At 39.7% G+C, this 23,366-nt stretch overlaps 1 protein-coding gene across 1 annotated transcript; it reads left to right on the forward strand.

The window, feature by feature from the left end:
- Window positions 1–524: 524 nt before the first annotated feature.
- kif1ab (kinesin family member 1Ab) lies at window positions 525–22,287 on the forward strand. The gene is given in 48 exon segments (XM_054596470.1): window positions 525–630; window positions 3,952–4,025; window positions 4,177–4,356; window positions 4,480–4,548; window positions 4,820–4,998; window positions 5,183–5,294; window positions 5,606–5,683; window positions 5,802–5,867; window positions 5,971–5,988; window positions 6,085–6,163; window positions 6,253–6,331; window positions 6,818–6,960; window positions 8,344–8,543; window positions 8,703–8,782; window positions 9,477–9,552; window positions 9,652–9,731; window positions 9,828–9,934; window positions 10,077–10,160; window positions 10,393–10,573; window positions 10,652–10,724; window positions 10,858–10,948; window positions 11,053–11,201; window positions 12,354–12,390; window positions 12,393–12,531; window positions 12,889–13,026; window positions 13,125–13,243; window positions 13,367–13,452; window positions 13,635–13,770; window positions 13,893–14,067; window positions 14,499–14,589; window positions 14,696–14,814; window positions 14,905–14,960; window positions 15,139–15,247; window positions 15,429–15,495; window positions 15,805–15,889; window positions 16,004–16,109; window positions 16,414–16,437; window positions 16,585–16,699; window positions 16,828–16,961; window positions 17,081–17,142; window positions 17,252–17,397; window positions 18,009–18,197; window positions 18,307–18,378; window positions 19,117–19,226; window positions 20,254–20,373; window positions 20,535–20,727; window positions 20,818–20,936; window positions 21,729–22,287. Coding segments are annotated over 48 exon segments (5,109 nt in total). The 3' UTR covers window positions 21,787–22,287.
- The last annotated feature ends 1,079 nt before the right edge of the window (window positions 22,288–23,366 follow it).

A 23,366-nucleotide genomic window follows, 5' to 3' on the forward strand; every position in this document is an offset into this window, starting at 1 on the left:
AGCAGATACAGTTTCATCACAGGCCCTTCAGCCTGATACTTGAAGCCAAGGGATGATGCCCAAAGAATAAGCAGCCATTTTACTGGAGAATAGCAGGGATGCTGATGATCATCATGCCAGATAATGTCCAGGCCATTTAGTCTGCATGTTTAAGGAACTGTGAGTCTCAAAAACTCTCTGATTCACAGCTTGAATGTGTCTCAGTCTTAGCTGCTTGGTTTAACTTACAAGGCCCACTCCTTAATATTTAATTATAGTAACAACAACAGATCATGGATGATTCAAATCATCGTTTTTAAATCTGTATTTTTAGGTATTTATCCTTATTAATGGTGTAATGAAATGTATCATGATGCAAAACAAAAACTCCGTTTCCATCTGACAGGTTGGTCTGTATCATACATGTCTCTGCCTGCAGCAGTACTAAATCCCTGTCATCATCTACCTGTGCAGGTGCCAGGTGTGTGTCTGTGTAGCCACACAGTTCTTCAGCTCTCCTGCTCACTCGCACACCGTCCTGCAACATGGCGACGGCTTCAGTGAAGGTGGCGGTGAGGGTCCGACCCTTCAACTCCAGAGAGACGGGGAAGGACAGCAAGTGCATCATTCAGATGACAGGAAACACCACAAGTGAGTATGAGTTTAAGTCAATTTTTCTTTTTTGTATTTAAAGTTATAGGATGTGGATTTCAACTGTAATGGGAACAAATTGAATAACGTTCTGACAGTTACTTTCCTCAGTAAAATTACAATCATTAACTTTTTATATTTATCCTGTTTTGGTTAAAGCCATCTTTTAATTTGAATGTGTTTTGCTTATTGTTACTTCACCTGGATGTTTGAGCTTCACTGTGCAGAATCACATATGTGCAGAGTTTGACACTAGACAGCTGTTTTTACATTCATCTGCTGTAGGGGGAAAGTTTCTCTGTGCTCAACTCACATCTGTCATTACTGTCATTATTCATTTTAGGTGCCGATTATTAAGCAAGTTGTGATTTGTCATTTGGCCTTTAAATGTCACAAAATAGTGGAAAACTGACATAATAACTTCCCAGAGCCCAAGTTGACATCTTCAGACTGCTTTTCTAACCAACAGCCCAAAACCCAAAGAACCAGCAAAGACTGAAACAATTTATTTATTGTAAAAATAGCTGCCGCCTAATTCTTTGTGAAGTGACTCAGCTGATTCGTTTCAGCTGTAAAGGAGTTTCCATAAGAGCCACGTAAGATCAAAACAACCGATAAGTTGATTAATCAACAAAAAGGGGGGCTGCCTACAACTTAGTTTGATGTGGAAACTTGAAACCCCCACAAACATACACTGATAGACTTTTCAGCAGTTAAACAAATATAATAATATTAATAATAATAATATTCAGAGATTATGATTTTTTTTAATGAGGGAGAACGAGCAGATGTAGATTGAAGAATTCCTAACCAAATGATTGAAGTGTTTTGTAAATCTATATCACACAAAAAGTAGAGTGTTTTACTTATTTTAAAAGATGTCTGTAGGGGATCTTTAAAAAAGACATTGTCACAAAAAAGACAACTATGTCGATTAAACAGTGAAGCAAATTTTTTTTTTTATCATGCAAACAAAAATGTATGCCATAAAAAAACCTTGAAAGAGGGTACCAAAACTTCTACACAAAGGGGCAGAAAAGAAAATGCTCATTTCGATAAATGCATCAAGAAATATGATATAAAACACACTGTATGTAATCTGTGAAATACTGCAGTGATGTGTAATGTAAAGGATCAATAGTAAACTGACAACAGCTTAATGAAACATTAAACACTATATGTTAATAACAGAGAGCTTAAAAAAGAAAGCATGCACAAACTGATAGGTGTTGAAAATGCTTGAGTCAGTAAATTTTCCGGTCTGCTAACCTGAATCACAACATGCCTATATAAATAATTGAGACTTTCTGATTAAGCAGTTGTAAGGTCCTGTATCTTTTAAAGTCATGACTTTAGAGTGTGACACCCAGAAATGCAACCACATCCTGCTGCTCTTTTGATCGTATTCCTGCAACCGACATTGAGCCACGTTTAACATTCCACCTCAGTTATTTGTCTGGTAGGCAGCTTTGCCCTGCAGCAACAAGAGAGTAGGTTGGGAGGCATGCAGCAAGCATCATGGCGGCCAGAGAAGGAAACAAAAGAGCCAGTCAGGTCTGAAGCCTGTCAGTGGGTGTAGGATGTAGCGACAGTCGCTGCAGGGACCAAAAAGACCTCCTTGTTCTGGTTGAGCCCAGACGCCGGGTCAGCTGATGCAAGTGTGTGTTTGTGTGTGAGAGAGGAAGGCGGAGTATGTCAGCCTGTTGTGCCTGTCCGTGGTTTAAATGACCTCATTAGAGCCAAAGATTCAAAATTGTATTATTTCACCTCATCAACCTCACTGATTCCCCATACGACGGCTCACAGTTGTCCCCTTATTTTTATTTCTGCATTATGGTCACACTGCCCCCACGATCCTCTAAAAGATTAGCAGGTACAGCTGATGGATGGTCACACACGTTTTCTTCCGGCTGAATGCACCTCTGAGCAGGATGGTTATGTGTGCTGCTATATTGAGCTTGTCCACAGGGGGCGATGCTGTGTATTTAGTTTGCAGCCGTAAGAGCATCTGCTCCTGCTCAGTTCTTGTTTCATATTCTGCATGCTCGTCACCCCTCCGCTCTTTAAAAAAGGATGAGTGGTGCTGCTTTTGATTCTGACTGTAATATAGTAAGTCCTCTCTGAACAGTGCGGTCCTTTCTCTCTCTTGAGTTAGAGATGAAATTATTTCAAAGTGTTTCAATGCCACATATTTTCTGGTGATGAGGTTTTGAGACATTATATGTTGCTACCAATAATTTCAAATCCTAATGTAGAAAATTGACAAATAGCAGTACATGCTTTAAGTTAAACAATGTAGCATTGCATTACTCATCATCATATATTATTACTAAGCATTTTTGGTTGTTGTTAATTGCATGTGAAAAGTAGAGAGGTGACAGGGAACAGGAGTTGGAATTGAATCAGTGACGTTGGCATCACAGTGTAGACAGATTATATGAATCTTTAAACACAAGTCAACAGGGCTGGTCCCAAATGTACATGTTTTGGTAGTTCAAGTTTAATTATTTCCACAAGCTTATACAAGAGAAATGCAGTCTCCCACCATTGATTTGAATCATTTCTTCCAACCGTGCGTCGATCACTACCTGACTCTTAATGAGTTCTGGTTCCTTCTACAAGTTCTCTCACAGATTCCAAATGAGAGTCGTTTGCTCACAATATTGTCATTGTTGTTCCCATTCAAGATAAATTGTTACAGTATTGTCTTTCTAGACACCAAAATGGAATTTCTTATGGTATTGTTTTTGAGAACATGACACCTTTTTGGAGAAATGCGGCAACCCTTTGGTTCTGAAAAGTGAAGCCATTGTGCAAGTGCCTTAAACCTTCATTCTTTCTAATGGTCATCAGGAAGCAAAAATAAGTCGTATCATATATAAGTCTACGAGACTTGTGTGAATTCTCGTCACGGTTATAGGTGCATTTCTTATGTTTATGTTTGGAGCTTTTGCTGTTTTGCAAAGTTTGTGCTGTTTGGAAAACTGCTTTGCAACAATGCAACAAAACAGTTAAGAAAAACTGTCAGTAATTAAGATGACAAGACACAACTGGATTAAAGTGATCATGATGGAAAATTACTAAAAAAATATTTGTAAAATTGAATTTAATGTGTGTGCCTGCTAGGAGATGATAAAGGCTCAGTCAAGGTATACAGAGACAAACGGTGTGAAAGAGAGAATGTGCTGCTTTGAATGAAATGTTTTCACAGTTTGCATCTTGCAGCTTTTCTGAAACTGACAGTAAATAAACTGAAATGAAGGAAAATGCAGGTAATTAGGATGACTCGGTTTGTGATGCCTCTATTTTACTCTCTTTTAGCGATCCTGAACCCTAAACAGCCAAAAGAGAACAAGAGTTTCAACTTTGACTATTCTTACTGGTCACACACCACGGTAAGTTTTACTGCATCACTTAGTTTTAAATATGTGTACTACTTGTCTGATAAGAAATGAAGGACTTGCACTAGAACAAGTCACTAATAATTGATTTGAATTGAAATATTTATCTCTTTATTCCTGCTGCGCTGCCTCTCTCTCTCTGCAGCCCGAGGACATCAACTTCGCCTCCCAGCTGCAGGTGTACAAGGACATTGGCGAGGAGATGCTGTTTCATGCCTTTGAAGGCTACAACGTGTGTATATTTGCATACGGTCAGACAGGAGCAGGCAAAAGCTACACCATGATGGGACGACAGGAGAAGGACCAAGAAGGAATCATACCTCTGGTAAAACAGAATACAGTTCAGAACAATAATTAAACACATAATCCAATTATCTTTTATAACTGTTAGAACAGTACAAATAATCAACAATGCAACCTTAACCATATCAGTTACTGTCTTTTCTAGCTGTGTGAAGACCTTTTCACCAAGATCCATGGCACCAATAACGACAACAACATGTCTTACTCGGTGGAGGTGAGTGACGGCAAACTGTTTCATGTATTCTATTTCCCCCTGAACAGTCAGATAAATTAAAGGAAACATTACAAATATTGTTGATGGGCAGCTGTAATTGTAATTATATTTGTGCATTAAATAGTCTGAGGCAAATTCACTTGATTTTGAATATTTTATTCGCCCTGGGGCTACCGAGGTAATGATAGCCCTGAGGCTACCGAGGTAATGATAACCAATTAATAAATCATAAAAACATTTTAAAACACATCCGTCTCTGTGCCTGCTCCAGGTGAGTTACATGGAGATCTACTGTGAGCGGGTGCGCGACCTGCTGAATCCCAAGAACAAAGGAAACCTGCGTGTCCGAGAGCATCCTCTGATGGGTCCCTACGTTGAAGATCTGTCCAAACTGGCCGTCACCTCGTACAATGACATCCAGGACCTGATGGACTCTGGAAACAAGGCCAGGTAATCAGAGTGGGACTGAATGACAGGGACATACTCCTTAGATGTCTGTGTGTGTTGGTGGATGGAAAAGATATACGCGGATGAGGGATTTGGATGTTTAAGTAAATAATTGAAATGACGGATGGACCAGACAGTGTTTAAGTCAGTAATATGCACCTAACACAGCATTTTTATTTTTTTTCAGGACTGTGGCTGCTACCAACATGAACGAAACCAGCAGCCGCTCCCACGCCGTCTTCAACATCATCTTCACACAGAAGAAACACGAAATGGATTCGGAGAACACCTCAGAAAAGGTTTGAACAACAAGCTCATGCCTTAGAAATCACCCAGTCTGACAGTTGTTTTTCTGCTTCTCAGACAAACAAATCAATGAGTGGAATAGTTTTATGATTCTAGTTTCACCACAGAAGCATCAGAAGAGATGCTACAAGGCAGAAACGATTTTATTATCTTTTATGACCCGAGTGGAGGCCATCGGTGGTGTAGTTATCTGAGGAATGTGTTGTTGAATTGATCGATAACACTTTACTGCCAGTTGTCCCTGTGCAGTTTCAGGTGAAATATGTTAGCTGAGGTGGATGTTTGATCTTTTGTATCATCACAGGTCAGCAAGATCAGCCTGGTGGACTTGGCTGGCAGCGAAAGAGCTGACTCAACTGGAGCTAAAGGAACCAGACTGAAGGTGAGAGCAGGAAACAGTTTTTAGGCTGTTTTCAATTTAATAATGATTGTTTGAATGCAGTATTTCAAATATATAAGAAGATTGACAAATACTCAGTAAGACTGGCTTTTATTTTCAGGAAGGAGCAAACATCAACAAATCTCTGACGACACTGGGGAAAGTTATTTCTGCTCTAGCTGAACAAGTATGTTTATTTCACACTTGTCATCAAGAATATTCTGTTACAAATTATTTTTATTTTATGTTGTCCAAATAACAAACGTTGTCATTTCTCTTTCAACTATCAGGACTCGGTACCAAACAAGGTCAGTAATACTAACACATTTGAAACTTCAAATTTAATATATTGCCAACAATATTAAAGAAAATTCAGAGATCAATTGTGCTTGTTTTGTGTACAGAACAAGAAAAAGAAGAAGGTGGAGAATTTTGTTCCCTACAGAGACTCAGTTCTGACTTGGCTACTGAGGGAGAACCTGGGTACGCACACATAATAGTGAACCTTAGTTTTTACTCAAATAAACACATTTTCTCTGTAAGTTTTTATTGTCCTACTCTCTGTCTTCCAGGAGGAAACTCTCGTACAGCCATGGTGGCCGCCCTCAGCCCTGCGGACATTAACTACGATGAGACTCTCAGTACCCTCAGGTGAGTAAAATGTCAATAACCTCTCTTTTTGAAGATCATTGAATCTTCGTGTACCTGTACAAATGCCTGCTAAACAGAGCACTGCTTTCACTGCCACGTTGTGCTAGACTCCTGCTAATCTATAAATCTTTGAATGCTGACCCATTCACGAGATGCCCGGGAAATGGGTCAGCATTCATGGGCATCTCCTAGAAACAAAAAAAAATGTCACCAAACGTTTTAACCCCAAATTAAATCAACAGAGCACTGCTACATTCCTACTAATTTACAAATCGTACCAAGTCTTAAAGACTTCAAATAAGGTTTGTCTACTCTGGACTCCAGCTAATTGTATGAAGCCAAAAGTTTGTAATCACAATTAATATTGGAATAGTTGGTAGGCTAGTATTGTCATTAGTTGATCATTGTCTTTCAGTATTGAGAGCCTGAGGAATCATGCTTCATAGCTTAATGGCTTCTTGACCTGGATGACCTCTGTCCCTCTAGGTACGCTGATCGTGCCAAACAGATCCGATGTAATGCCGTGATCAACGAGGACCCCAGCAACCGTCTGGTGCGTGAGCTGAAAGAGGAGGTGGCTCGCCTCAGAGACCTGCTGTTCTCACAGGGCCTGGGGGACATCATAGAGAGTGAGTGTCGCACAAAGAAACGCTGACTCAAAGAAAACGCACTTATATAGGCACACACACACACACAAACCTGAATTTATACCCATTGTGCAGTTTTTTTCTGACTGTACATGTAAGACAGAGGATGACAGTTAAACTTGGAGTGTGGGTGTCTCTCTCCCCCATTCTCTTTTCTCCTCTGTCCTATCAGCATATCGCTGCAACGACCCGGTCATCGCTGGTTTGAAATGTTGGTATAACTCTATCAAGCCTGCGCTTTGCAACTAAAAAAATGAATCCCGAGCCGTACTTCCTCCTCCGACACACCAGAGCCCTTTACTAACATGCCAAGAGATCTTATGTGAACTCAGACATGAATTAAGTAAAATACATTCAAATCCTACTTTATTATTTAGAGCAACACAAAAATAATCTATAGTTGCTGTATTAAGTTACTCTTTTCTCAGGAATTCTGCAAAATGGCCTCCTTTTTTCTTTCCATTAGTTCTAGTTTCCATGGTAATATGTTTTTTTCTTCTCTCATTTAATCTGGGATGTCCAGCCTCTTAATACTTTCATCCTTACAGAGCAATTTTAAATTGGCTGGGATTTTCTATTTCACTGAGAAGCTTTGCTCTGTGATCCTGTAGCCGATCATTAAGAATCTGAGTAGCCTGACTCTTTGCTTCTGCAAAAAAAGAAAAGAGTGGAAGGATTTTGTTTTACCAGACTAGTGATGATGGAAGAAAGCAATGACTGGGAGGACGCCATTTTAGATTGCAGAGGAACTCCCTTTCTTTCATCCTGGTTCTCTGTGTGTGGAGCTAATTTAAGCTATGAGTCAGGTGCTTAGAGGCCTGCATCTCTGAGAGCTGTGCTTCCAAAGGCTGTGTTAATGCTTTGAAAACACAAGGAAATGCAAACATATGAACATATCGGTCTTATTGCATTGTAGCGATGTATATATTTTTGGTTTTATTTCTCATGGACATTCTCATGCTTGTGAGCTTGTTGAGTGTGTCGGGGACAGAAAAAAAAGGTCTCAGACTTTTAGTCTATTTGGCATTTTGTGCTCTATCAGTTTGAGTTGCTCTTTCCTCTCTGTCTGCGATGGCTTTGGTGAAATGACCTCTGCTTCTTCGATCCATTATTTGAGCTTTCTCTTCTTTTTTTGTACTCCTTCCCGTTCTTCCCCTATTCATTTCCTTTTTATCTGCGTGCTCCTCTCAATCCCTGATGTCTCTCCTTAATTACCCGGCGTCTGCTCCGTCCTTCCGTCCTTCTGTCCTTCTGTCCTTCTGTCCTTCTGTCCTTCCTTCCTTCCTTCCTTCCTTCCTTCCTTCCTTCCTTCCTTCCTTCCTTCCTTCCTTCCTCACTTCCATGCAACGCCTCTCTCTCTGGCAGACCTGTGCGATTACAAGAACTTTGTGAATAATCGCGAGGCTGTCAATCAAAGGGGTGATCTCTCCGCAGTGTCCAATGCCATGACAGGAATGAGTCCCTCCCCCTCGCTCTCGACCCTGTCCAGTCGCGTTGGGTCCATCGCCAACCTCCATGACCGCATCTTCAGCCCGGCCAGTGAAGAGGCCATCGAGAGGCTCAAGGTAAGAGGGGTGATATTGAAATTGTCCAGGAAATTGTAGGTTAGATATGGGCTTGTGGACAGAGATACAAGGTCAGCTTCTTGCTAAATCCAAGATTGAGCAAAGTGAATAATTCCATTTTGTATAATTTATAGATCTCTGTCTTAATATTACCAACAGGAAACAGAAAAAATCATTGCAGAGCTCAATGAGACTTGGGAAGAGAAGCTGCGACGTACCGAGGCCATCCGTATGGAGAGGTTCGTCAAACCTATCCATGCATGATTCATATCAGATTATTCTCCCCCAAGTAATTTATATTTAACAGACGTTAAAACAAATGGACTATTTTTTTAATTTAAGTTTTTATAAAAATTTGGACTAGTCAAACATCATATGAAGTAAACAAATAAACCCCACAAATAAACAAACAAACACAAAATACAACTATGTTTGATTAAGATAAATAAAAGGAAAAAAATGTGTGTTCATATATCAAATATAAACAAAGCACATGATCATTTGATTTTAAATACCATATCACATATATCTCAACTATGAAGGATGTTAAATAAAATATTTCTCTTCCTCCTCATACATGATATAAAAATATAAAATTGTTCTTTTGCTATTAACATAGCTTATCATCAAGTCAAAGGAAGTGTTATCCTTAATCAGCATAACACAGTCAGTAAATTCTGGTCGAGTTTGAGTCTTCAAGTGATGAAGAATAATTCTAGCTACAGCGGTGGAGCCTGTCGATTGCTTTACCAACTTGTGCTTTAGCTATTCTTGCTGGTAATGGACTATCTTTGATGGATGAACCCTTGAGCTGAATATGGACCTAAAGTCTTTAAGGATATATTGTGTTGTTGGATTGCCAAACTGCTTAGAAAGTAATAATACACCATATTTTTTAGCTATGCTAGCAACATGTGTGATTGGTTCCCACAGAGAGGCCCTTCTGGCTGAAATGGGTGTTGCCATGAGAGAAGATGGAGGCACTTTGGGCGTCTTCTCCCCGAAAAAGGTACCAAGCATCGTCACTGTTGCACAATAGTTTGACATATTTACAACATCTGTCCAAACACACAAACACTAAAACATATTTGCCATTATTTCCCTTTAGACGCCTCATCTGGTGAATCTGAACGAAGACCCGCTGATGTCAGAGTGTCTGCTGTATTATATCAAAGACGGCATCACAAAGTATTTTTTTTTATATTTAAATTTTTTGAGATTTAATCCAGATACTGCGCTGTTTCTGTGAATTTGTCTAAATTTGTTTGCCTTATCTTCACTTAGGGTTGGCCGTGAAGATGCCAAGACTCGCCAAGACATTGTTCTCAGCGGCCATTTCATCAGAGATGAACACTGCACCTTCAGCAGCACCATCGGTCCTCAGGGAGAAGGTAAAGGCTGGCTACTCTCTCTCAAGATTAACATGTTAAATAAATGTTGTAACATGTAATTTCGTATAGTAAATGAAGACATACATATTGTATATGTGTTTAAGTCTTTGTTGAAATAGTTCTGTAATCTTCTTTTGAACAGGATGTGTAATCCTGGAGCCATGTGAGGGTTCAGAGACGTATGTCAACGGGAAGCGAGTCAGCTCGCCCATTGTTCTGCGATCTGGTGCGTGAGAAGCTTCATATTATTTTGCTAGAAAAGATGTAAGACAAAGTAACTGTACCAAGAGAGTAAACAGAGCAATGTATAGGTAGGAAGAGATAAGTCTGTGTCACATTTGTATTGCTTGCATTAAGTGTTTGGTAATCAGGAAAGCGTCCAAAGAATTTTAGTATGTCAACACAGGTCTAATCTGTAATTAATGTTAATTCATTTTGTTTTTGTGTGCACTTTTTAGGGAACCGCATCATCATGGGAAAGAGCCACGTGTTTCGCTTCAACGACCCGGAGCAGGCTCGTATGGAGCGAGAGAAGACGCCGTGCGCCGAGACGCCGGTTGAGCCCGTCGACTGGGCCTTCGCTCAGAGAGAGCTGCTGGAGAAACAGGGCATCGACATGAAGCAGGAGATGGAGCAGAGGTGTGTGGGGAACACATTATTATTTCATTGCATTTGATTATATAACTTTTCTAGCATGGAGTTTTGTATCTCTTTCAGGCTTCAGGAGCTCGAAGATCAGTACCGCAAAGAAAGAGAAGAAGCTAGTAACCTGCTAGAACAACAGAGACTGGTGAGTCAATAGAAATACGGTTTATTATTTATTTTACCTTTTAAATGTATAATTTATGACCAGTTAAGGTGTCTGATAGAAATAAATACCAGCTTCACATGAGTATTTGAACTGAATCTGTGTTTTCTTTCAGGATTATGAGAGTAAACTAGAGGCTCTCCAGAAACAAGTGGACTCCCGATACCTGGAGTCTCCTGAGGAAGAAGAGGAACCTGAAGAGGAAGGTGATACTGTCACTTTTTAACTGACTCATCACAACAATCATCTCTGAATCCAGCTTTGTATTTGGTCAGAATGTACTCACATATCATGTGTCTGTCCCCCTCAGTGCCGTGGACGCCACGTGAGACTGAGTTGGCTCTGTGGGCTTTCAGGAAGTGGCGTTTCTACCAGTTCACTTCTCTCAGGGATCTGCTTTGGGGCAACGCCATCTTCCTTAAAGAGGCTAATGCCATCAGTGTGGAGCTAAAGAAAAAGGTGGGATGTTTGTTACTGTAAAACATTGTCCTTATTCAACCCTGTCACATATGAAATGTCATGTGCTATTATTATTTTAAATTTTTAGGTACAGTAAGTATAAAACTGATTTTTCTAGATAACATAATCCCAATCTAGTTCCATATACAGTACATTTTTGCTGTTAAAGTCTTAACAGTGACTCAAATTTGGCTTGTATTGTTGAGAGCATTCATCCTTTTTTAAGTCAGAGTGCAAATATGGCATCATTTCAATGTGACGCTGGTGTTTGAAGAGTTTGCTCTTCAGTCCAGACTTGAGGCAGACTGCTTGTTATTAAGTGTCGGTCAGTGGCCATTCTTGACTTCCAACAATGAGTTAGCACAGTGAGTCATCGCAATGTAATACACAGTGCTGCATATTAAATTTGAGCTCTGTCCAGTCATCCATCTAATAAAAGGTGCTCATGACGAAGCATTTTTTTCAGCCAAAATGAAACTCTACTCTAATCAAGTTTTTGTTTTCAATAAGCAGAAAAACAAACTTTTACTTGCTAAGTAATCCTTCTGATGTTATGCAACTGTCGGTATACAGTAGTAATACCTCCATTTATCTGTGCTTTATGTAGACAGTAGGCGATTTGTTAATCCCTGTATAGTTTTGAATATAATATACATCCAGGACGAAACTGACAGAAGGGCTGGAAATTAAAAGTCCCAATTATAAATATGTTTGTTACTTTAGCACTGCAGACAGAGCCATGGATTTATCATAGAGCAGTTAGGCTAATGACCATGGGCCATAAATTCTGCACAAACCTTAGTCAGATATAAAGGATAAATGCAACAGTCAGACTAGAGTAATAAATTAAACTTAACAACCCCAGCACTCTTCTTGCCACAAGGGAATGGAGAGGGGGAATTACATTTTAACAAGGGACATGCATTTTGGTCATTTTGCTTAAAAGCGGGATGGCATCTCACATCACCTACTGCTTGCAGAAATGGTATTTTTTAATGAAAACAAATATCACAGTATCACTCCTCTTATTTGTTGTGGTGATAAAAGGTCTTTTGTATTTATTTTGCATGTGCAATGACATAATAAGTCGATATGATGCAGGAGCATATAAACCAGCAGTCACTCATGTTTTATGTCTCATGTTGTCCACAGGTTCAGTTCCAGTTCGTCTTGTTGACAGACACTCTGTACTCCCCCTACCACCCGACCTGCTGCCCCCGAGCATAGCCCAAGAGAGGGAGAAACGACCCTTCCCCCGAACCATTGTCGCTGTTGAAGTACAAGATCAGAAGAACGGAGCCACACATTACTGGACTCTGGAGAAACTCAGGTACAGTGATTTTGTAAGTAATTACAGTGTTAAAAGCTCATTCCATGGTCAAGGTCTGTTTATTCACCCATAAAATCATGGAAATGTTGGAGTTCACATCATTATCATCTGATGCTGATTTAAATGATATGATATAATACCCACAAACTAAAAAACAAACCATTGATATTGATACATGGTTTCTATTAAAAATGTAAAAGAACCACATGAATACTAACTACTCTCTAACAGTATTATGTGTTTCTATGTCATCCCTGTCTTTATATCCTGTTTTCATCCATGCTTCAGCACACACAGTATAGACAGACAGGTCCTTACTCTATAAGTTTGAATTTCTTTTCATGCTGCCCCCTGCAGGCAGAGGCTGGACCTGATGAGGGAAATGTACGATCGTGCCGCAGAGCTCCCCAGCAGCGCTGTGGAGGACTGTGACCACGCCCTCACCGGAGGCGACCCCTTCTACGACCGCTTCCCCTGGTTTCGTCTTGTCGGCAGGTACGTCACCTCCCTCCCGCCTGGAGGCTGCATCGATTAAAATCTCTTCTCTTTCTCTTTATTGCACAATAAATCATCACTCCCTACCTTCTCCTCAGGGCTTTTGTGTACCTGAGTAACCTGCTGTACCCGGTGCCCCTGGTACATCGCGTGGCCATCGTCAGTGAGAAAGGAGAGGTGAAAGGCTTCCTCAGAGTGGCTGTGCAGGCCATCTCAGGTACAAATACAAGTTGAATATCAGTCTTATCACAGGCAGATGCTGTTGAACATATTGTAGCTGTTCTATTGTATTGAGAAAACGTGATTTAACTTCTTATCTCTCTGTTTTGTCCCCCTTCAGCTGATGAGGAGGCCCCTGATTATGGTTCTGGTGTGAGGCAGTCAGGCACTGCCAAGATCTCCTTTGAAGACAAACAGTTTGAGAAGGTACTTATTCGCTGGTGATTTGTACTGGTATTCTCTGAATGTGTCCTCTACAACCAATAAAAGTCAAATATAGTTTAAGCACAAGTGTTTTTAAAAAAGAGAGTCAGAATTTGAATTTATTTCTGAATGTAAATGTTTGGTGTAAATTGGATCCAGTCTGATTTTTTTCTATCTTGTTCCAGTTCCAGACCGAGTCGTGTCCTGGCGGTCTCTCCCACTCTAACACCTCCCAGGAGGAGCTGCGATTCGTGGAGGGTGAAGGACAGAGTGCAGAGATAGGAGTATCTGCCGATGAGGTCAACAACAACACCTGTCCAGGTGAGGTTTTCCCCACATATGTTCATGGTACACCAACGCTGAAATAAATGTTTTGTTTAAAAGGAAAATTATCCCCAAAAGTTTTAACACCAGGCACGTGTGTTTTCATGTAGCCATGATAGAGGCTCCTCCCAGCCCAGTGAAGAGTTCAGGTCTGGGTCTGGATCTTCCTCTGGACCTCTCCCCGGAGAAAGCTCTGTCCCACCTGAAGATCGGCAGCACCTTCACCTTCAGAGTCACCGTTCTACAGGCATCCAGCATCTCAGCCGAGTACGCCGACATCTTCTGCCAGTTCAAGTGAGTTTCAAGAACGTCTTGTAAATTATATTGTCTATCTGCTACACATTTCTTACTAAACTCTAACTCTCTCTTCTGTAAACAATAAGTAGTATATCATTGCATGCACATTTACTCCTGCTGTTAAAGCTTATATCACATTGTTTCGCATTAAATAATCTGCAGAACAATTATCTCAAAAAAGATGCAAAACAACGTGTCCTCAACACTTAAGATTTTAATCATCAGGTTGTAGTTAAAGATGCTGCACAAGAATGAAATCAATACATAATGATATTAACCAAAATGTTCAATGATGTAGATGTTTGTGGTTCGTGGCACCACGCATAATTACTAGTATGTGTGGTGGTCAGCCTGATGCATTTGGTTGACGTAATGTGCAGGAAGAGCAAAGGGAGGTCAGTCTTATATAATGGATTTACTTTTTTCAGCTTCATCCATCGCCATGACGAAGCTTTCTCCACTGAGCCGCTGAAGAACACGGGCAGAGGACCTCCGCTGGGCTTCTACCATGTTCAAAATGTAAACAGTGGACATAACATTCACACCTATTATAAGAAAATATTTCTGATTACACATAGTTGTCTGAAGGGTGTGTTTGAATTGTATTTCCTCTCTTCTGTGTCAGATCACAGTGGAGGTGACAAAGTCCTTCGTGGAGTACATCAAGACTCAGCCCATCGTCTTCGAGGTGTTTGGTCACTATCAGAAGCAACCCTTCCCTCCGCTCTGCAAAGACCTGATCAGGTCAGGAACTTTTATTTCCACCAGCCGTTGCCCAATGTGGGTGATATTTTTAGTTTCCTCACGTTTGGTTTCATTGACTTGTCTTTTTAGCCCGCTGCGACCTTCCAGGAGGCAGTTCCCCAGGGTGATGCCCCTATCCAAACCAGGTTAGCCGTGACATTTAATGTGCCTGAGTATATCAAAAGTTTGTTTTTATTAACTATATGATCTCTGCAACCCGCTCTATTTTCCCACTGCCAGTTTGATATTAAAAACAGTTTATTTTTAGTACAGGCTGGTTTACTCAGTCTCCAACATTAATCTGCTCTTTCTTCGTTCCTTCAGTGCCGGCCACAAAGCTCAGCACTCTGACTCGCTCCACTGCAGGACCTTGTCACGCCAAATACGACCTCATGGCCTTCTTTGAGATCTGTGAGCTGGAAGCTAATGGAGAGTGAGTTGCATCTTTATCGCTGTGTTTCCACTTCAATTCCATTAAGCAAGGAACATAGTAAATCATGCTGTATGCAAGAAAAATAATTTTACTGTTTTCTGATTCTGCAGTGAATATTATCATCTCTGTTAAAGCAAATGAGTACTAACATTAAACACATTGATTATTTCCATTTCTATAGCTACATCCCAGCTGTTGTTGACCACAGAGGTGGGATGCCCTGCCACGGCACGTTCCTCTTACATCAGGTCTGACATGTCACACCAATTCACCAGTTTCATATTTATATAAAAAAATTAATTGTCTATAGAGTGTTGAATATCATTAGCTATTATCTATAGCTTTTGATAAATCACTTTCCAGATTGTCTTTTTTCCTGTATCTGTCCTTTGAACATATGGGACAGAACTTGTTTTAATACCAGTGTTAAGTTTAAAAAACTCTGAAAATGTATTTATTTTATCTTAGCCTTTTTATTTTTATTATTTAGATTATTATTTTTTGTTCACCACTGGAACAACAGTTACAAACTGGTTTATCTTCTCTCAACTCCACAGGGCATCCAGAGGAGGATCACAGTTACCATCGCTCATGAAACAGGAAATGATATTGAGTGGAAAGAGGTGAAGGAGCTGGTTATTGGTGAGTGACAAGGACAATTCAAAACCATTTTTAGTTAGATTCTAGTGGGAAGAGATCTTTGAAAGTTCAGTTTTTCTCACCGGATTAATCCCATCATGACTTGTTTGACTTCAGGCCGCATTCGAAACACACCAGAGGCTGATGAGACCATCATAGACCCAAACATCCTTTCCCTCAACATCCTGTCTTCTGGGTACTTCTGGCCAAAACACAACGACAAGTATACATTTTAGACTTATATTTCTTTTTTTCTCTCTTTGTGTATTTGCCATTTGATATTTCACAACAGTTACCTCTATGAATAAATTAACAAACCTATATTATAAAACCAGATCAGTTTCTTTGTTAAGTAATTTTTTTTCAACATTGCTTCAAAGTGCCTTTTATAATCAAATACTATTTTGCTTCAATGCATTTTTCAGTTTGCATGGATCAATATGGTTTGCTGAGTTCAAACTTTTAACAGCTGCAGTTAAAAGTTTCTAACTCGTGTCCTGTTTCTCTTTATCCTTTGCTAACGCCAGCCTCTCCTTGGGAGTTGATCATAGGTATAAATGACAATCATTTTTTAATCCTATTAATCAATTATTGCTTCTGATAAAAAAAAGGCTAATTACTCGAAAGCTTTTCATGAGGTTGAAACTTGTCCCTTTAAAAAAAAAAGAGAGAATAAATGTACGTTTTTCACATTGCAGAACTTTCTACCGATTCGAGGCAGCATGGGACAGCTCCATGCACAACTCTCTGCTTCTGAACAGAGTCACTCCCTATGGGGAGAAGATCTACATCACCCTCTCTGCTTATCTAGAGGTACTAAGACTGTAGACTAAAACTTTCTGTCAATGCTGACCATAAATACTTGTTTAGAACTAAGAACAGTTCATCCAAATTATAACCAGGCCCTTCTGGATTCTGACTTGTTGCTGTCTTGTATTTAGATGGAAAACTGCACTCAGCCAACAGTGATCACCAAAGATTTCTGCATGGTGTTTTATTCCCGTGATGCGAAGCTGCCGGCCTCTCGCTCCATCAGAAACCTCTTCAGCACCGGCTGCCTCCGGCCCTCTGAGAGGTACCGATTTATGGATTCATACAGTCTGAATCTTACACTGATTCTGGACTATCTCTCAATCTAATAAACGTGTTCAATGGAATTGGCAGTTAACTGAATTTCATCTCTCTCCTTCCCAGTAACCGTGTCACTGGAGTCTATGAAGTCACTCTTTGCCATGTGGCGGACAATGGAAGTCCGGGTGAGACCAAAATCAAAGAAAATAATCAGGAAGAACTACGATAGCATTTCCTTTTCAGCTAGAGTTTGGATTTTAGTTTAAAATACTAACAAAACATCATTTTCCACAGGCATGCAGCGTCGTCGCAGGCGTGTGCTGGACACCTCGGTGGCGTACGTCCGAGGAGAGGAGAACCTGGCTGGATGGAGGCCTCGCAGCGACAGCCTCATCCTGGACCACCAGTGGGAGCTGGAGAAACTCAGTTTACTGCAGGAGGTCAGTTTTTTGACTGAATAGGTTTGTTAGTAAAAATGACACTTAGAAAAGATACATTATATTTCCCAGCTTTGTGATAATACACCCTCCAGGAAGTCCACTAGGTTTTTAATGGTTAACTGAACTCAAGGAGTAGGATGATTTTCTTAATCTTTCAGTTTATCTCAAATCAAACATGACTAAACTTAAAGATACAGGCTTTTCATTGGACAGGGATGAAGTTATGATGGACGGATTAGATAATGACATAGCACACCTTTCAAATCACCACAACGTTGTGAGCATTTATTCGAACCAGGTGTTCATTTTACTATATGCATAAACTTGGTTGATACTTTGGGAAGAATATGACGCTTGCAGATCGACTGAAACATTTTAATTAGGGCTGCACAATTAATTACAATTTTATTGAAATGGCAATATTTTCGACTGCAAATTTTAAATTGCACAAAGTGCAATATTTGTCCAAGTAAATGTGTTTATGTCGAACTACCCTTTTAAATGAAAATTGCCAATCTGCAGAGAAGTCCTGGTCTACACATCATATTCTACATCCCTTCAAATATAACACCATAATTATGTTATTATCTTTTTCGTGCTCGTGGTTTTAGGTGGAGAAGACCAGGCACTACCTGCTGCTGAGGGAGAAGCTGGAGGCGACTCTGCTGGCAGGACAGGATGCGCTCTACAAAAGCAGCGACATTAGCGATTTTGCGAAGAGTCCCGTCCTCAGCCACAGTCCCGGCAGCAGCCCTGCCCTCGACAGCCCCAACCAGAGGCAGAGGGAGCTGGCTGCCAAGGTGACTGCTGCTCCCCGGGGCCTTACAGTAAACTTCTCTTATTTAATTTTTTCGATCAGTTACAGTTTTCATTCAACATCATCTGTCTTTCCCTTTTTTGCCTTTTCAGTGTCTGCGTCTGCTCATGCACACCTTCAACAGGGAGTACAGCCAGGTGAGCAGCAGTGCCAGTGAGAGCAAGGTGAGCCCCAGCCTAGGCCCTCTAACCCGGCCCGATAATCCTTCTGAACCTTTAGCGTTTACCGCTGTACCCTCACAACACATTTAAGCCCCGCACTTCAACCACTCTCTGCCGTTGCTTTCATTCATTACTTTGTAATTTTTCAGTACTTCTGTCTTTTTCTTTCTTTCTTCCTTATCACATCTATTTTCAAATCCCTCTGTTTCTTAACCTTATGTCTTTATTTATTTATAATCACTCAGTAAACCAGGGTTAAATATTATTCACAAATAATAAATTCTTCAGCTTCAACAAGAAACAATTTTGTTAAAGATAATATTTACTCAGGTTTACTGCAGTTTCAAAGCCATGTATCCATACCTCATATTTATGATTCAACGTTTCCCCTCCTCCTTTACCCGGACTCATCCCTCAGTGCCCCCCTCTTGAGAATCTGCAAGGCTTACACTAACCTGATGTCTCTCCTGCATGTCTTCTTAACATTTTAATCAGCAAGGGGCTCTTAGATAATGAGGATTACAATAGTAAAGAGATGGTTTTTACAGTACAATGCTAGAAAATGACAAATATTCTGATTGGATTATTTTCTGAATGCACGTCTGTGTTGTTTGTGCTTAATTGTTTGCTGGTATGTTTTGTCTGTACCTGTGTTTGTCCTTTTCGTCTTGTGTGTGTGTGCTACTCCATGCATGGTTTGTTGTGAATGTGTTGCTGTGTGTGTGGTTGTGTGTGTTTTAGCTTTCTGAGATGTCTGCGTCGCTAATGAGAGACTCCTCCTCGTCTGGACTGAGCACGCTCACTCCGTCCTCTACCTGCCCCTCACTGGTCGAGGGAAATTATGACCTCAGGTATGTGAATACGTACTCATACTCGTCGCAGTATCAGTTTAATACCATTGGTCCTTCAGGTTTTTAGATACTTTGTTTCACTGTGCCAGAGAAGATAAATAAAGTAAATGTCCTGATTAAAGAACATTTAGCTTCAGTTGTAATCAGGTGATAACAGATTATCTTCAAATGTCCTAAAATACTGCAATTTAGTTTCAATTGTCTTTCATTTACTCAAAACAACAAACATTGTTGCCACTGTACATTTTTGTCCAGGAAAAGTAGGTAACCATCATAGGTTTAAAAATTAAGCTTTTCATATTCTAAATGTTTCAGTTGGTCTATCATTATGCAACAAACATTTGCATGAAAAGCTGGTAGTGGTTGAAGAAGTATTCAAACGATTTACTAAAGTAAAAGTAAAAACACCACAATGTAAAAAAATACTGGTCTGAGATCCTCCATTCAAAGGTATGATCAGCAAAATATACTTAGAAGTATCAGAAGTACTTAATACGCAGATTAGTTGATTCAGAGTGTTTTATTATAATGTATAACATATTACATATTATTGTATTATTATTACTGAGGCATTAACATGTAAGCACTATTTGAATGTTGTAGCAGGACGATGTGGAGCCGACTGTAACTACTTTTTATGCTACTGGCTATTTTAATCTCTGATAATAGATCATATTCTACAAACTGGTTAGGATTTGTTTTACAAATCTTAATCTGCAAAGAAACCAGTTTCCACAGCTGTCAAAGTAATCTAGCAGAGTTAAGAGCAAAGTATTTTTCTTTGAAATGTAGTGGGGTGGAATTAATTAGTAGCATAAAATGAAAATACTTATCCAGAGTGCAGTTACTCATTGCTGAGACTTTGTCAGAGCAATGACTGAATTTAAAATCTTGTTTTTTGTAATGAATTATTAAGAAGTATTTTTAAAGTCAGATTTGCAGGCCAAATCTGACTTTGATAGTGCTTTGAATTATTTAAACCACGTTGCTTTTGCCACCTTAAGAAAATGTTGATTATGTTGTGTAGACACACTGAACCGAGTTCAGGAGCGTCCACACCAGATCTGGACCCGTACAGCCCTGTAGACAGAAAGAAGGCTCTCAGAGGATGCTCCTTTGTTCCTGACATACAGGAGATCCGTGTCAGGTCAGACCACACACATTACTTGATTTTGAGTCATTGTGGAGAAAGTTAACCTTTTATTTATAAATTGAAAATATAATGTTTTTATTTGGGGAACAAGGTTTATTTAAGAAAAAAGATAATTTGATGTGTCTTAACATTTTAATTTATTTCATCGTGTGCAGCCCCATTGTGTCAAAGAAGGGTTACCTGCACTTCCTGGAGCCCCACACCAGCGGCTGGGTGAAGCGTTTCGTGGTGGTGCGCAGGCCCTACGTCTACCTTTACCGCAGTGAGAGGGACAACGTGGAGAGAGCCGTCATCAACCTGTCGTCTGCAAAGGTGGAATACAGCGAGGACAAACAGACCTTACTGCGGGTAAGTACAATAGTAAAACAGATTTTTAGATCAATTGATAAATAGTAACCCACTGAACCTGAATGAACTGAAGTAACCTCATGTCTACAGACACCCAACACGTTTGCTGTGTGCACTGAGCATCGTGGGATACTGCTGCAGGCCACCAATGACAAAGAGATGCACGACTGGCTGTACGCTTTTAACCCTCTGTTAGCCGGCACCATCAGGTGAGTGGTGATGAGACTTTTAGGAGAAAATCCATCTAAAAAACATCATGGAGAACTGTTTAAAACAGCTATTCAGTCGATCTTACACATTTGAAATATAACTGCGGTAACACTTTCTTATAGGTCCTATAGTTTTATGAAGTTGTCCCTTTAAAGAAATGGAGATGTAATTGTTAATATTTAGAAATGTTCTAAGTAATTTGTACTAATTACTGTGAAACTGCCTATCAATTAACATAACCCAGATCAGCGGTTCCCAACCTTTTTGTCTTGTGACCCCTTAAGACAAAGTAGTGTGTACCTGTGACCCCTCATTATGGGTGATGAATCTTTGCACTTTAACTAAAGAGTGATCATTTTAATTGAGGTGTTTCATTTGAAGGATTTTCAAAGGCCTAAATAGTTGAACAGTTCCAGTATACTTCACAAGAACAAAAACAAAATCATAAAAACAAATAGTTTTGTTAAACGGAAATATCTGGCGGCTTCACAGATGTCTCTTCCCCTCTCTCTTGAGGCCTCCCGACCTGCAGATTTTAAACCAATGACCCATGTTGTCTTTTAGTCCACGAACTACAGGTCAGCTCAATATCCAATCATTTTAAATTAGTCCACAACTGAGAATCAACAAACTAAACAAACTACTAACTATAGACAATGAACTTACCTCAAATAACTCAGAATATTATCTATATCTTCTCTATAATTATTGACAAGTTATTTTATCTTTTCAGAAAAATGTATGGTAAACTGCTTTGCAAACTTTTCCTTTCTTCCCCTCTCTCTCCTCAGGTCAAAGCTGTCCCGGAGAAAGTCGATCCAGTCGGTCCCCTCTGCTATGAGGATGTGAGAGGTGAACCGGCCTGGTGGAAAACAACAAACAAACAAACATACCAAACAATACAATCTAAAGGCTCAACTCAGCATCCTGCTCTAATGAACATAGACCATATAAGCAAAGTTATACATAAACCAGTTAAATAACCTTCTATATGACGACTGTCCCACTCCCAAACATCACTTGATCGCTCATCCCTTAAACCAATAAAACCGTCTTTTCTCTCTTTTTTAAGTCACCACCTTAAAACCCTGCATGGTGTGCTCCCTTCTGACCTTTAGCAAAAACATAAGAGAAACTAACCACCCAAACCTGTTAATAAACTTACCCCTGCTGGGCTTTGGGACTCGTTTTTATCAGCGTTCATGTAGAAGTCTGTCATCTGTGAGGCTAAAAGTTCCCTGTAGAGAGTTAGTATGTGGTCAGTCCCTCCTTCATTCATAATAACTGAAAAAAAGTCACAGTTTAAAATCAGCCATTCATTTATTTCTAATCAACGCCATCAGGTGAGGGGGAAATGGCAAACATCAAACAGATGTTTTGCTTTGTAGAGTTGTGTAAAGTGCAGCGGTGATCGCTCCAAACAACCGTAATATATTGTACATTACCTCAGTTTGGATTGGCTTGGTGCTCTACAGCATAGAGTATTAGTTTCACTGCATTGTTTTTAGATAGCAAACAGATCAGTCATTTTATCATTGAAGTAGCATGAGGGATTTGTTAGGACAAAATGGTACGTTGTTGTTCCTGTGTCGTTATTTCTTTAACCTATTCCAAGAAAACTAGATTAAGGCAAAAATAATCAGGAGAGAGAACTCATGTCATTTTCGTTATCTGCTTCTTTCTTTTTTTTGATAATCCCTTGTGGGTATAACCATGATGGAGAAGTGTATTTATTGTTGCTATTATAGGTTTTTTGCACTGTTATTTATTTGTGACAGGACCACTGACCAGTTTTGTTGCATGGCACTTTATTGTCTGTATTGAGTTTATGTATTGTATCATTTACTCAGTTATTTTGACCAAAGTTTTTATTTTCATTTTATTGTAAATCAATGTCCAATGGTCTGCTGTGTTAGCAAATACTTAGGATGTTAGAGAAATAGTTTGCTATATTGGGAAAAACACTTATTTGCTTTCTTGCCGAGAGTTCCAGACTGTTCTAGCTGTTAAGTCATTATATCCACATTACTGATGACTATTTATCAGAAAAATGTATGAAACATATTGTGAAAACACCTGTGGTCAGCATTACAATTAGTTGTAATATTGATATAAAGGTATCTGGTCTAAAATTTTGGGATATTTGATTTTTCTTCAATCTCCAAATGTAACTTTTGGCAAGAGAGCGAATAAACATTTTCCCCAAATCTATTGCACTAAAAACTTAGCAATTATACCCAAATTAACCCCAGGTTGTCTACATGATAAATAGACTACACCAGGAGGACTACTGTTCTGTATGTGGCTAGTTTAAAGGTACAGTGTGTGGCATTAAGGGGGATCTGTTGGAATATATGGAAATAATAATAGTTTTCTTTGGTGTATAATCACCTGAAAATAGGAACTGTCGTGTTTTTGTTACCTTAGAA

The sequence above is a fragment of the Anoplopoma fimbria genome, chromosome 3 (assembly GCF_027596085.1).
Source record: "Anoplopoma fimbria isolate UVic2021 breed Golden Eagle Sablefish chromosome 3, Afim_UVic_2022, whole genome shotgun sequence".
Lineage (NCBI taxonomy): Eukaryota > Metazoa > Chordata > Actinopteri > Perciformes > Anoplopomatidae > Anoplopoma > Anoplopoma fimbria.